This window comes from Taudactylus pleione, unplaced genomic scaffold (genome assembly GCF_031769625.1).
Source record: "Taudactylus pleione unplaced genomic scaffold, aTauple2 ptg000154l, whole genome shotgun sequence".
Classification (NCBI taxonomy): Eukaryota; Metazoa; Chordata; class Amphibia; order Anura; family Myobatrachidae; genus Taudactylus; species Taudactylus pleione.
This window is the reverse complement of record NW_028284556.1, coordinates 6,423,338-6,435,698: the sequence shown is the minus strand read 5'-3', so window position 1 is coordinate 6,435,698 and position 12,361 is coordinate 6,423,338. Positions and strand designations below refer to the sequence as shown.

The window sequence follows — 12,361 nt, the reverse complement described above, 5'->3', positions numbered from 1 at the left end:
CACCAAACGTTCATCATCTGCTGATCAACTCTGTCAGTCCCTCCATTGGTTACCGGTTTTCTACTGTATTCAATATAAAATACTTTTCCTTACACATAAGGCTATTAACCAAACCACACCAACATACATATCTTCACTTATCTCAAAATGTCTCCCAAACTGACCTCTCCGCTCTGCACAAGATCTATGTCTCTCATCCACACGCTTCACCTGCTCCCAATCATGGTTACAGGACTTTTTTCGGGCTGCACCCACTCTATGGAATGCCCTCCCATGCACAATAAGACTTTCCTATAGTCTTCAAACATTCCCTAAAAACTCACCTCCTCAGACAAGCTTATCAGGTTCCAGAACCACCCACATAACCTTCATAGCTTTCCAATCTAATTACATCCCTTCTTACAGTCCACACATAACCTCACATATTTTCTCTTTCTTCACTTTCACATCCTCCTAACCCTAGGCCAACATTCCTGTGTGCCTGGATCATACAGCCCACCAAGAAGCTCTGTAATCTGGCTAGACCAAAATGCAATATAAAGCACCTCTCCTTGTGTATCAATGTCTATTTCCCTATAGATTGTAAACTTCTGAGCAGGGCTCTCTTACCTCTATGAGGGGTATTCAATATGAAACGTAAACTTCGCTATCGAAGTTTACGTTTCATATCGGAGCTTTTACCTGGGATAAAGTATCGGGCGCACACCCGCTTATCCCCGTATTCAATATGAATCTAACGAAAACGGGAGCCTGTGAAGTGGGATTTGCGTAAAGTTACGAAATTTTCCTTAAAAAATTGTAGGACCCCCCTAAAGTTGTAAAAACATGGGGGATCACTATGGGTCCCCCCGTTTTAGCCTGCAAATGAAAGTTGGGGTTTTAAACTGCTGCGGCAGGTGCTTTTTTCCCGACATTGAAGAAGTGTTGCAGAAGAGCACTTAGGTTATTTTTTTCATTTTTTTAAGTGGTCCCATCAAATTTGGGGTACATGAAAATGGGTACTAGCATATTTTTATGTCCCTAAAGTAAGTTTTTAAAAAATCTGCAATTGTGCACCTGCCACTATAAATCTATTCTAGAAAACACCTGCCGCATACAATTTTTCCCAATTTTTTTCTTTTCACCCCAATTTTTAAATTAATTTTTTGGGGTGTCCCTATTTTTTTAAAAAACTTTTTTTGACACAGTTCTTTTTTAAATGTCATTCCCAGGGGTGCAGGCTATTTTTTTTTAAGCCTGCACCCCTAAACCCCAATTCTGCACTTTTTTTCGACACCTATTCAATGGTGAAAAGTTATCCCCGTTTTTTATCAGACTTTTCGAACGTGCGAAAAGTCTTTGCAATTGAATACGTATATGTAAAACTGAAACCTGCGATAATGACGTCATAGCTGCTATATTAACGCAGAAACTGAGTTTTCGCACCCATATTGAATTCCCCTGTATGTCTGTGTCTTATTACCCAGTTTTGTTCTATTAATGTTGTTTACAATTGTAAAGTGCAACTGCTAATACATAAATAAATAATATGGCAAAAATTCTGATCAAATATTACACAAGCCACTCCCCCGTGTATCTGCTCCTGACACTCAAACACAAGAAGGTATGTATGTTTTATCAGGGGTTGTATGCTTTTACTAGCATTAAAACCACAGTGAACAAGGGGCCGAACGTTGAAGTAGTATATAATTCCAAGAAACTCATAATACATATTCTATATATACTTTTTATTGTAATACACATTTCTTCCATAGTTGGCATATATACTAAACACTTTTCTCCATTGCTGATCATCTTTAACTGAGATTGACATTATCTTCTAGCACCATAAAGTGTTTCACAGTTTTGCAGTATGTCTGCAGAATGCGAGCGTGATGATTCATACATAGATCCTTTATGGAAGGGATTTGTGTGAGGTTTGTAAATTAAACTGTGCCTTTAAGGAACGATATATTTTTGACATGGCTAATTAGAACATTGTTGAGTTGCTGCTGTCATGTTTCATAAAGCAATGTAACTTTGTTAAATTGTTAAACCCATAAATTGTGTTTGATCTTTATAATGTTCTTTTTAAAAAGTATTTCAAGCGGATGCTTTGGGGCTGTAAATTCCTGGCATTGGTTAAGTCACGCATGAATGGATATGTGCCGCACAAACAGATATTACAAAGTGCAAAAGTACAATCATCTTCAGGCAGCAAAGCAGCTGGTTTCATATGTTGAATCTAAAATGCTTTGTAACATTTTAAATATAGATTTCTCTTATTAGGTACAGATAATAGAAAACATGACCATAACGGAGGGGTGAGTAATAGGCTTTCATATGCTGACCTGTCACCCACACATTAAACAAATAGCTGAACAAAGCGCAACAAATGAAGCAGATGTTTACATGTGTTAAAGTTATATAGTTTCTTCTTGTTAATATGTTTATTTCATATCCCGAAGTGTGCCATCTTCTGTCCCACTATAAATATTCATGAGTGCCTATGACTGAGGACAGCCCGTGTACTGGCGGAACTTTTATCACTATGCTTATGAGGAACTAGGTGACGCCAACAAGCGTCACATGATCTGCTCAAACCAACTTCTAATGTAAATAAATCACCCGTAGTTAAAACACAGGTGATTTATTAATGTTAGATGTTAGATAACTACATGCCAAGTAGATTTTAATAGTTACAAATAATGCAGTGTGCGTAGATAAAATAAGCCAATTTATGTTATAGTACTATATATTCAGTAGGAGGCATGCATGGATATCATATATTGACACATATACTCTAACAAGGCCCCATATCAGTATGTCAACAGAACTGAAACAGAAATGCATGCACACAGGGGAGAGGGAGGATACTGATTTACCAAGGCCCGTGCTTGATTTAGAGGCCCGGTCAGCTGCTGAATGGGAGAAATATCAAGGTATAGACAATATGCATCTAGTCTATACTGGGATATGGGTTGTCATGATTAAGGTCCTGATAAGGACCGAAACGTTGGCTGTCTTTTACACTTTGTGAGATGGTATTTGTGGAATAAACTACTCCTTTTTTTACTGCAAGACTGGTGAGTGCCCTTATATATATCAGGGTACATAGGCTCTGTACCGTAAACAGTTTAAATTAGTAGCGGATAGAAATAAGTATCACTGCTGCTTTATTTTGAGGTTTCAACTCAGTGAGCAAACTACTAGCAGTTTCCCTGCAATGCTGGATTATTGCAGGCACTGAACCATGGCAGATGTCAAAATGTACAATTGTAGCATGGGTCTATCTGAGCCATTTCCAATAATATGAGATTGCATCTTATAGCGAGCGTTCTGCGAGTGTATATTCTTTCCTTTCTCCACTCTTGAAATAACCTGTTTGTTTCCCTTCACAGCTCCCCGATAATGACTTACTCTCTGCAAACTAATTTCTTTGCTTTTCATCATGCTCACACTGAAAGATTACTGTGCAATAAATTCATTTAGCTGCTTCCAAGAATATATCATCACTGGGAGCAAATGATTATCTTTTCTCCGGCACGCCTCTGGGGCTGCCAGTCAGCACTTGTATAATCTGCAGACCTCGTTCACCAAGCAGAGGACAGGTCTGGGAGCCGGTGTCATTTTCTAGTGGAATGATTGGCCATCTAGTTTCCTTTAGACAATACATATTTAGGCATTTAGTTATGTATAATCACTGCCTTGGATATTTATTACACTAGAATAAGTAAATGCACCTCCTTCCCATTTTCCAAAACACCTCTGTAAAAGGGGAATGCTTTTACATTAGCACGGTGCTAACATTAAATACTTCAAAGTTCTAAACTGTCACTGTTATTAACAGGAATAATGATGATGATGATGATGACTGAACTAAATGTATCGCTGTAAAATCAATCATTTACAGTAGTGATAGGGGACCTTTAATTAAAGATCAAATAGGTTTCAGTTATCAGATAGTTAAATTTGTAACTTTTGTTTATTCAATGTTCACTGCAAAACACAAACCAACTTATTTTGCTTGTTTATGAGCCTTCAATAGTGTTGTCTTTATGACAATTCTATATGACATACATAAACCAAAATCGGAGAAAATGTTTTATTTCTTTAGAAGAAAACCCCCCAAAATATATATGAATAAATCAAAACAAATAAATAAAGCAAATGAAACCCTTTGATTTTTTTCTGCCCATTCTAATTAGTGTTAATAAATAGGTTACCTACACCTCCATCATGATAGACCCATCTGTATCATACTTGGAGGATAGGTGGGCCTGTGTAATTTATATATAAATATATATATATATATATTCTGTTTTTATTAAGAAATCAAATTGTATATAAACAATACAGACATTTCACTCGTCCCCAGGACATAAGTACAAACCCAAAACCGGATAGGCGTGAGATCATGAGCAGTTTGGTTAAGTACAAAGCATATATGATATAGTCTTAAGAGCCTTATAGGAGAAGAAGAAAAAAACAGTAAAGGAACAAAGGATAAACAAAGAACGAGAGAGATGGAAATATGGTGTGTTGGGGACGGGATGAGGGTGGGATCAGCTGCCATAGAGTTAATAATCTGTAGACTATGAATTATAGGGAGAAGCATACTAGTTTGAATGGGGGGGAGCCGGCTTGCCCTCCCCAACATTTGAAAGGCGCCAGAGGAGTCGCGGACGGTCAGGGGCTGTGCTTTATAGCAATAGGCTGCACGGCCCCTGCAATGCACAAAGGAGGTGTAATATGTGTAAAGTCACGTGTCCTGTGGGATCATGGCCATTTAGGTCTAGTAGTCGGCCAAGGACTTATATTCTAGCCAGGGGACCCAGGTGCTAGTAAAGTCAGGGGACAAATTCTATTGAAGATACAAGAATACCTTCAATAGACATGAAATAGTCAATCTCGTGGAACCAATGCGTGCGTGTAGGGAGTCTAGGGGAATTCCACATTTATTATTTATTTATTCATTCACCAGTATTGGAGAGTAGGCAAGTAGCCAGAAAGTGGAGTCTGTGGCCAGACACATGCCTATAATTTGCTGAGTGATGATGATAACATCAGCCCAGAAGTTGGCTAAACAAGGACAATCCCACCAAACATGACAGAGTGCCTGGGGCAGAGGAACATCACCAACAAGAGCCAGAAATGGAGGGAAACATAGAATGAAGCAAAGAAGGGCATCTGTATTGCATTAAGATCTTGTGTTGTGTCTCTTTAATATAGAACTATAGGAGGCTTTAAGGAAAATATTTTCTATTCCTGATCAGATAAAGAGAGGCCCAAATCTTTTTCCCAAGCCCTAGCATATGTTGGAATGGAGGTGGATTGGTTAAGTAGTTGTAGTTTGTAAAGCAGGAACACTGTGTGAGAAGGTTGCTGAGGCAAGACACATCGTTTCTCAAGAGGTAAGATCCCTCCCAGCGAGAGCCGCCCTGCTAGCTGTAGTCAGATAATGAGCTGTAGTCAGATAATGGCAAACTTGAAGAAATGTCCAAACATCTAAATGGGGGATATCCCATTTGCCTTGTATCTCCAAGAATTGTTTAATACCGGACGCAGTCACCAGCTGGCTGTCCCTAAAGAGACACATGGAGGTCCAACTGTTAAAGTGGGAAGGATTTATGCCTGGCGGGAACCCAGGGTTAGCAAGCAGGAGGTAAGAGGGCCAAAGACAGAGGATAAAAAAGGAGAAGTCTCAGTATCTTCCAAAGATATCGTTGGGTGAGGGGGCAACATTTTGGGAAGAAAGGGCAACCATGGAACTATTTCAGGGTGTTGTTTCATGTGGAAACCTTCCATGCCACCCACTGTTTTATGTCTCGATTTCTGGGCCATTCAAGAACTCTTTTAACAATTATGGCGTAATAGTATATTTTAATATCCGGTAATTGGAGGCCACCCATACGAGTCTGTGTAATTTTATGGTGAGCCAAGTGCTTTCACAGTCTGCATCTTAGAACCAATCATATGCTTCATTAGAAGTATGTAGCTGAGGGTACCTTAATTAAAAGTAGGGGGGAAGGGAAGTTGAAAACGCTAAGCACTGGTACCAATATACAGAGAATTATTTGGTTGAAGGTAGAAATACTCCACAATTGGAATATATGATATGAGTAAGTTTTACCAAAAATATGGTTTCAGTGGAGGTGCACCCATGAGAGGACGGTTATTACAATAGTAGAAGAGGAAAAAAAGTACTCTCTTTTGTTTGGGGCACAAGTTCTACCTAATTTACTGTTATAAAATATAACTTTTATTAGTTATTATTAAAACCAGAAATATACATCGGAAATGGAGTACAACATACAACATATATTACCATCCAAATGGCAAAATGAGCCTCAGTAACGGACTACAAAGTGGCCTGTGTCATCATGTAACGTTAATTCAAGGATACTTAAACATCTATTATCATGGAGACCACTTTGGTAAGTCATTGAAATTATAATCGTAATTAGACCAAGGTGAAGTATTTGAGGCTGTATTCATATAATTAAAGGGATACCATTCCTCAATATGTACATGGGCACATTCCCACTGCACCAATAATACCAATGATGAATATCGGGTGAGCTCTGTTGTAACAGGACAGCGCAGTGGGAACATGATGAGGTGGTGCAGCCACAAACAAAAGAGTGCTTTCTTTCCTCTTCTACTGTTGTACCTTAATTAATTCAGTAGATGCTGATTCAGGTAGTTTAATGCTGTCCTTTTGGAACTGACTCCCCTCTGACTACTTCTTGTCACTCCCACCAAGACTTCTCCCGCACTGCTCTTCCCTAAGGAACGGACACCCCTCTGATTTCCTCTTCTCGCTCCCACCACCAAGACTTCTCCTGCACTGCTCCTCCCTCAGGAACTGGCTCCCCTCTGATAACCTCTTCTCACTCCCATCATAAAGACTTCTCCCACACTGCTCCTCACTCAGGAACTTACTCCCATGCTCACTAAGACTCTTCATCAGTCTCCCTGGCTTCAAGGAAGTTTGATCCATGTGGGTGTTGTTGTCATTTAGCAGTGTTATACTATGTTTATCCTTTTTGTGTTTTTTATATGCTCTGTTAGGGATAATATGCATACATGCAATCAGTGAAAGTGACACTTTAGAATAACACCCACCTTTCTATCATAGCCAGCATTAACATTATGAGCAATTTGTGCGGTAGTTGCTCTTCTGTGAGATCACACCAGATGGGCTAGCCTTCGATCCCCATGCACATCAATGAGCCACGGCACCCATGATCCAGACGCCGGTTGCTGCCTAATATATTACTTGACGGCTGCCATTGTAATGAGATAATCGATGGCACACTGCACTCCCCTTCCCCAGTGCCCGGGCCATTACCTTAGTAGCGGTTATACTCCCCTGATGGTAGCCATGGTCCTTTCTCAGATTCTCTCCCATTCCTCGGGTCGAGGGACTCTTTTGTGCCGGATTATAAATATAAAATAATGAGACTGTTTCCAGACTCCAAGGGAAAACATAATGTCAGAGGAAGTAGTCTTGTAGAAGGTTGTGTCCTGGGATTTACCCAAAATAGTAATATTTTTGTAGATTATGGAGGCCAAGCCTTCCCTCCTGTGTTTGCTCTCAAGACCAAATGAATCTAGAAATACTGTGCTGCAAGTACAAAACATGGGGAGGCAACCTAACTGTTATATAAATAATAAATGGCACATATTAGATCAAACAAAATGTATTCAGGAATACATTTCCAAGCAAAAATCAATTCAGAAAAGACTATGAATTTATTAACATTACTTATTATTTATTATTATTCCAGCATATTATATTGTTCTTTACAATTTGTCCTTTTTAGCAGGGAAAAGAAGGGAACTAATTACAATCACAATGGTGATAGAAGCTATTTCAGAAGTAAACGAGATTCAGAGCAAAACTATTCCCAGTTGGTGTGCAGTGCACCAGACACAAGCTGTAGGAAGGCAGCGACAGTAAATAATGTTTTGCAAGGTGATAGAATGGTTATTCTGGCAGGTAAAATGTAGCCTATTTTTGTTCGCATCTTTGTGAGCAAATATCCTGCTTAGTGTTAGTGTGTGATCTTCTGCATTAATTGAATCTGCCCCATGGTATCTTACAGTAAAATGTGATTGAGCAGAATTCCACCCTCTCTCTTTCTATAATTGCTTTGGTAAAGCCCATTAGTTAAGTCTGGTCAGGAAAAAGTATCATTGTAAAGTATTTTCCTCTGTCCTCTTTATCTTAAAAATGTATCCAGTGATTCCACGTAAGTCTCTGTTCCAATTCTTCAATGAAAACAGATTTGCTATAGAATGCAATGGCTAATGCCTGGTTTCAGCGAGCAGGGTCGGCTCCAGGGGTCGGAGCACCCTGTGCTGCCTCTTCAGACTGCGCTCACATGGGGGCGTGGCCTAATTACTATAGATCACGCCCCCTATGTGACATTGTTTGGAGGTGTGCCCACTTGGCATGCCTCACTAGCTGGACTTCCCCCAGCCCTCTCCCGTCACTGAATGCGAACGGATGCCGCGCGCATGCGCGCAGCATCCATTCAGACTCCGTGGTCTGGCACCGCCGCACAGCTGTAGTGGTGGAGGTCCCCAACCTCTCGATTTGACCTCCCACGGGCCACTTCGCTTAAATCGGGATGTTGGGGAGGGGTGCGCCCTGTATGGGTGACGCCCCTGTTCAACCGCACTGGTCGAACACCCCTAGAGTCGGCCCTGTCAACGGGGAAAATTTTGTTTGAAAACTGGGCAAAATGGTTGTAAAAAAAAGAGAATGAACTACTGTAAGCAAATTATAGCTAAAGGATTGTCTTTAATGTGGTATATTGTCAAAAAGAAAATAAACAACTTAGTGGAAGTTTGAAAACTACATCATACTTTCTATAAATATATAAACCCCTTATTGTTCATTGCAATGTAACTGTGCATTAAATGACAGAATTTCTGTAATGTAACAAATTAAATTCAAAATAAGCAGTATGTTACAAAAAGGGGTGTTGATTGAAAGATAGACAGTAAAATGGTTGACAGTGTCTAGATAGACACCAGATGTTAGACAGTCAATAGGTTGACAGGGACAAAAGGTTGATGCACTAAATGTCAACATGTAAGAAGGTCTATAGGTACAAACGGTGGACAGGGTCAAAATATCACCTAAAAAAAATGTTCTACACATTTTTTTTTTCTACCCCTGATCTTCACCCTAACCCTCCCCTTGGTGCCTAACCCTAACCATCCCTCCTGGTGCCTAACCATAATCGTCGGGGTAGATGCCTGACCCTAACTGTACATTCTAGTGCCTAACCTTAACTCTCCGTTAAGTGCACAACCCTCCCACCTGGTGCTTAACCCTAACCATCGGGGAAAGTGCCTAATCCTAAACTTAACCCTAAAAACACACAAAAAAACCCCACGTGACGACCATTTTTTGTGTCAACCATTTTTGTGTTGACATTTTGAACCTGTTGACCATGTGTCGACCTTTTGTCCCTGTCGACCTGTCTAACATCTGGTGTCTATGTAGACATTGTCGACCTTTCTATTGTCGATCTGTAGACCGGATCCCAATATAAAGTCCCTACTAAAGGGTTTTTAATAGCACCATGAAAGCTGTGATCAGAGTTTGCTGGCGGTCTACTTCCCCCCCACACTTAAGGAATGGTTTGTCTGAATAGATATGTACAGATGTAGCTAGCTTCATCGTTGCCACAATGCGCCCGCACATGCGCATGCATCACGGCAAAGTGCAGCAATTGCTAGGCTGCAAGCACTCGCAGCTGGCAATTACCCCATTGAAGTCTAGGGCGTGTGCGTACACACGCGCAAGCCATAGACGAAGACACACTTGTCGCTCCAATCCATGCTTCGATGTGCTCGCATCGCAGCATAGATGAGCTTGGCTACATCTGTACATGTCCATGGAGGACCTCCATGTGAGCTTGGAGAGAATTCAAGTCCTCAAGAACATATCTAATGTCTGCTGTCTGAGCCCGATAAAGGCTTCTGTTGAAGGCTGCCCCCCCCCGATTTGTTTTTTTATATGCTCTCATGGGCTCTCATCAATCCCTCTCTTTCAGTCCCACCCCCTCCCTTTTGTGTGTTGTCCTAATTTTCCCTGGATTTTGATAATGCCCAATATTTTGATTGTATTATATTGGATATATTTTGAAATGCTGAGGTTATATTTAGTATCTACTTCTATGTCTAATTTATAATGTGTGTTGGGTTTTTTTTCTCACATTTTTATGTACTATATCTGACGATTTTTTGTAATTTATTTTAATGGAATAATAAATATATATTGCAAAACCTGGACTAGCTTCAAGTATTTGCCTAATGTGTTATTGACATATTTAAGACTTTTTAAGGGATTATTATTATTATTATTATTATTATTATTATTATTTTTACCCATGTTAGCAAAGTGATTTTGAACTCTCCCTTGGTGCTTGCCTCAGGGTCAGGTGAAATATTGGAATCACACAAGGAATAAAAATAAATCTCAGTCACATGACTGGAATGTGGGGTTGCTTAATTCAGAAGCACAGCTGGAATATCTGAATATCTGAGCATAGATTTGGTGACCACTGTTAAACATCTCCATGGGAGTTATTCATTAAGGGTTAATGATGTTGTTATACAGTAGCACAAAGACTGCTAATTCAAGCCAGTGGGATATTGTATATAGCACTATGGAAATCAGTATACTTTGTCTTCATTTCCTTCCCCCCTGTTACTAGGTACAGCCTAGAGAAACACATTTTAATAGCACTCAAACTAAAATGCTGTCATGAAGAATGCATTTTAGCAATCATTTTTGAGTATCATTTATGGTATACAGAAAATCAATGTCTGTATTGATATTTCTGCTGGACTACATCAACCTTGGTTATTTTCGCATTGGTAACTTAAGAAATAGAAAATACTTTTAATATGGACAGGATTTATAGTGATGTCACAGATTACATTACAACCTTGAGAGCTCAACATCAAGAGTATTAAGGTGCCCATCCACTTAAAGACATGAAAATGACTGCACGATTACGACATTGTAATCGTACAGTCGTTTGTCAGTCTGTGATGTGCCTACACTGAACGAGCAGTCATTCAGTGTAGGAACATCAATCATCTGCAAACATGCTGAACCTGACGTTATGCAAACGATTTATGAACAACTGAATGATAACGATATTGTTATCGTTCAATCGCTCAACTTATTCGTCTAGTGGATGGGCACCTTTAGGCTGATCACAGGTAACATACTATTGCACTGGCAAATTGCTCATAGGAATAAATAAAACATTAATTCAGTGGTTTAATAGGCTAACCCTTTAAAAATACTTCGTTTGCATAGTCTTTGAAATGCATAATCAAATTCATAATTATATGATCTATTTTAGCTACTACAATTAAAAGATAATTGTTTTTTATCTTGAACCACAGGTGAAGGTCATGGTACGCATTTGTTCCACACTTGTGGGAGAGTCAACCGATTCCAGTTCTTTCCTTAAAGCTGATCCAAGGAAGAAACAGATTATGTTGTATGACCCATTATCCTGTGCGGGGCAGAATGCATTCCAAAAGAGAGGGACCCAGATACCACCAAAGATGTTCGCCTTTGATGCCGTGTTTCCTCAGGACGCCTCACAGGTAGCTGCACTGTAAACAGTATAATGTGATATTTTACTACTTGTGCTGATCTAATTATCTGTTTATTCCTGTATATGAAAAATGATGTAGACAAATCAATGAATTAACTTTGAATATATTTGTGTATATTAATAAATTCACTTCTAAGATGCTTTTTTTGTTTTAATCAGTATAGACAATACCAGTCTCCGTAGTCAAACTTTACAGCTTGTCTCGTCAGTACAAGACAATTCATTATTTTAACCCACCGCACTGGAGATCATAAAGAACAGGAATAGATTGTAAACTTGCGAGCAGGGCCCTCTTACCTTTATGTCTGTCTCTTACAACCCAGTCTTGTTCTATTAATGTTGTTTCAAATTGTAAAGCGCAACGGAATATGCTGTGCTATATAAGAAACTGTTAATAAATAAAATAAATAAATAAATAACAGGGAGTAATGAGACCCCTATGATATCATCATTTATATTTTATAGTGGTGCTACCAATGACAATTGAAAAGTTAAATTTATGTGCAAGAAGAAAACAAGAAGAAAAAGAGAATTATCTTGTTATTGTGCATGTGGTTATAAAAGGTAACTTTTATTATTTTTTTTAATAAAGATATGAGAATAATAAAATCAGCAAATTCAAAATCATAGAAAATGTGTAAAGAGGTGAAACAATGTGTACTTGTGCACACTGCATTCCGCCCCTATGTATCCTTAGTACTAGTCTTGCAATAATCACTAAT

The 12,361-nt window shown here is 39.2% G+C and overlaps 1 protein-coding gene across 1 annotated transcript in view; it reads left to right on the top strand.

Moving 5' to 3' along the window:
• Positions 1 to 12,361, top strand: part of KIF26B (kinesin family member 26B) — a 507,120-nt gene that overhangs the window by 403,432 nt on the left and 91,327 nt on the right. Inside the window, exon 6 of the mRNA XM_088474362.1 lies at positions 11,422 to 11,628. Within this exon, the coding sequence (XP_088330488.1) occupies positions 11,422 to 11,628 (207 nt within the window). The remainder of the gene's footprint in view (positions 1 to 11,421; positions 11,629 to 12,361) is intronic.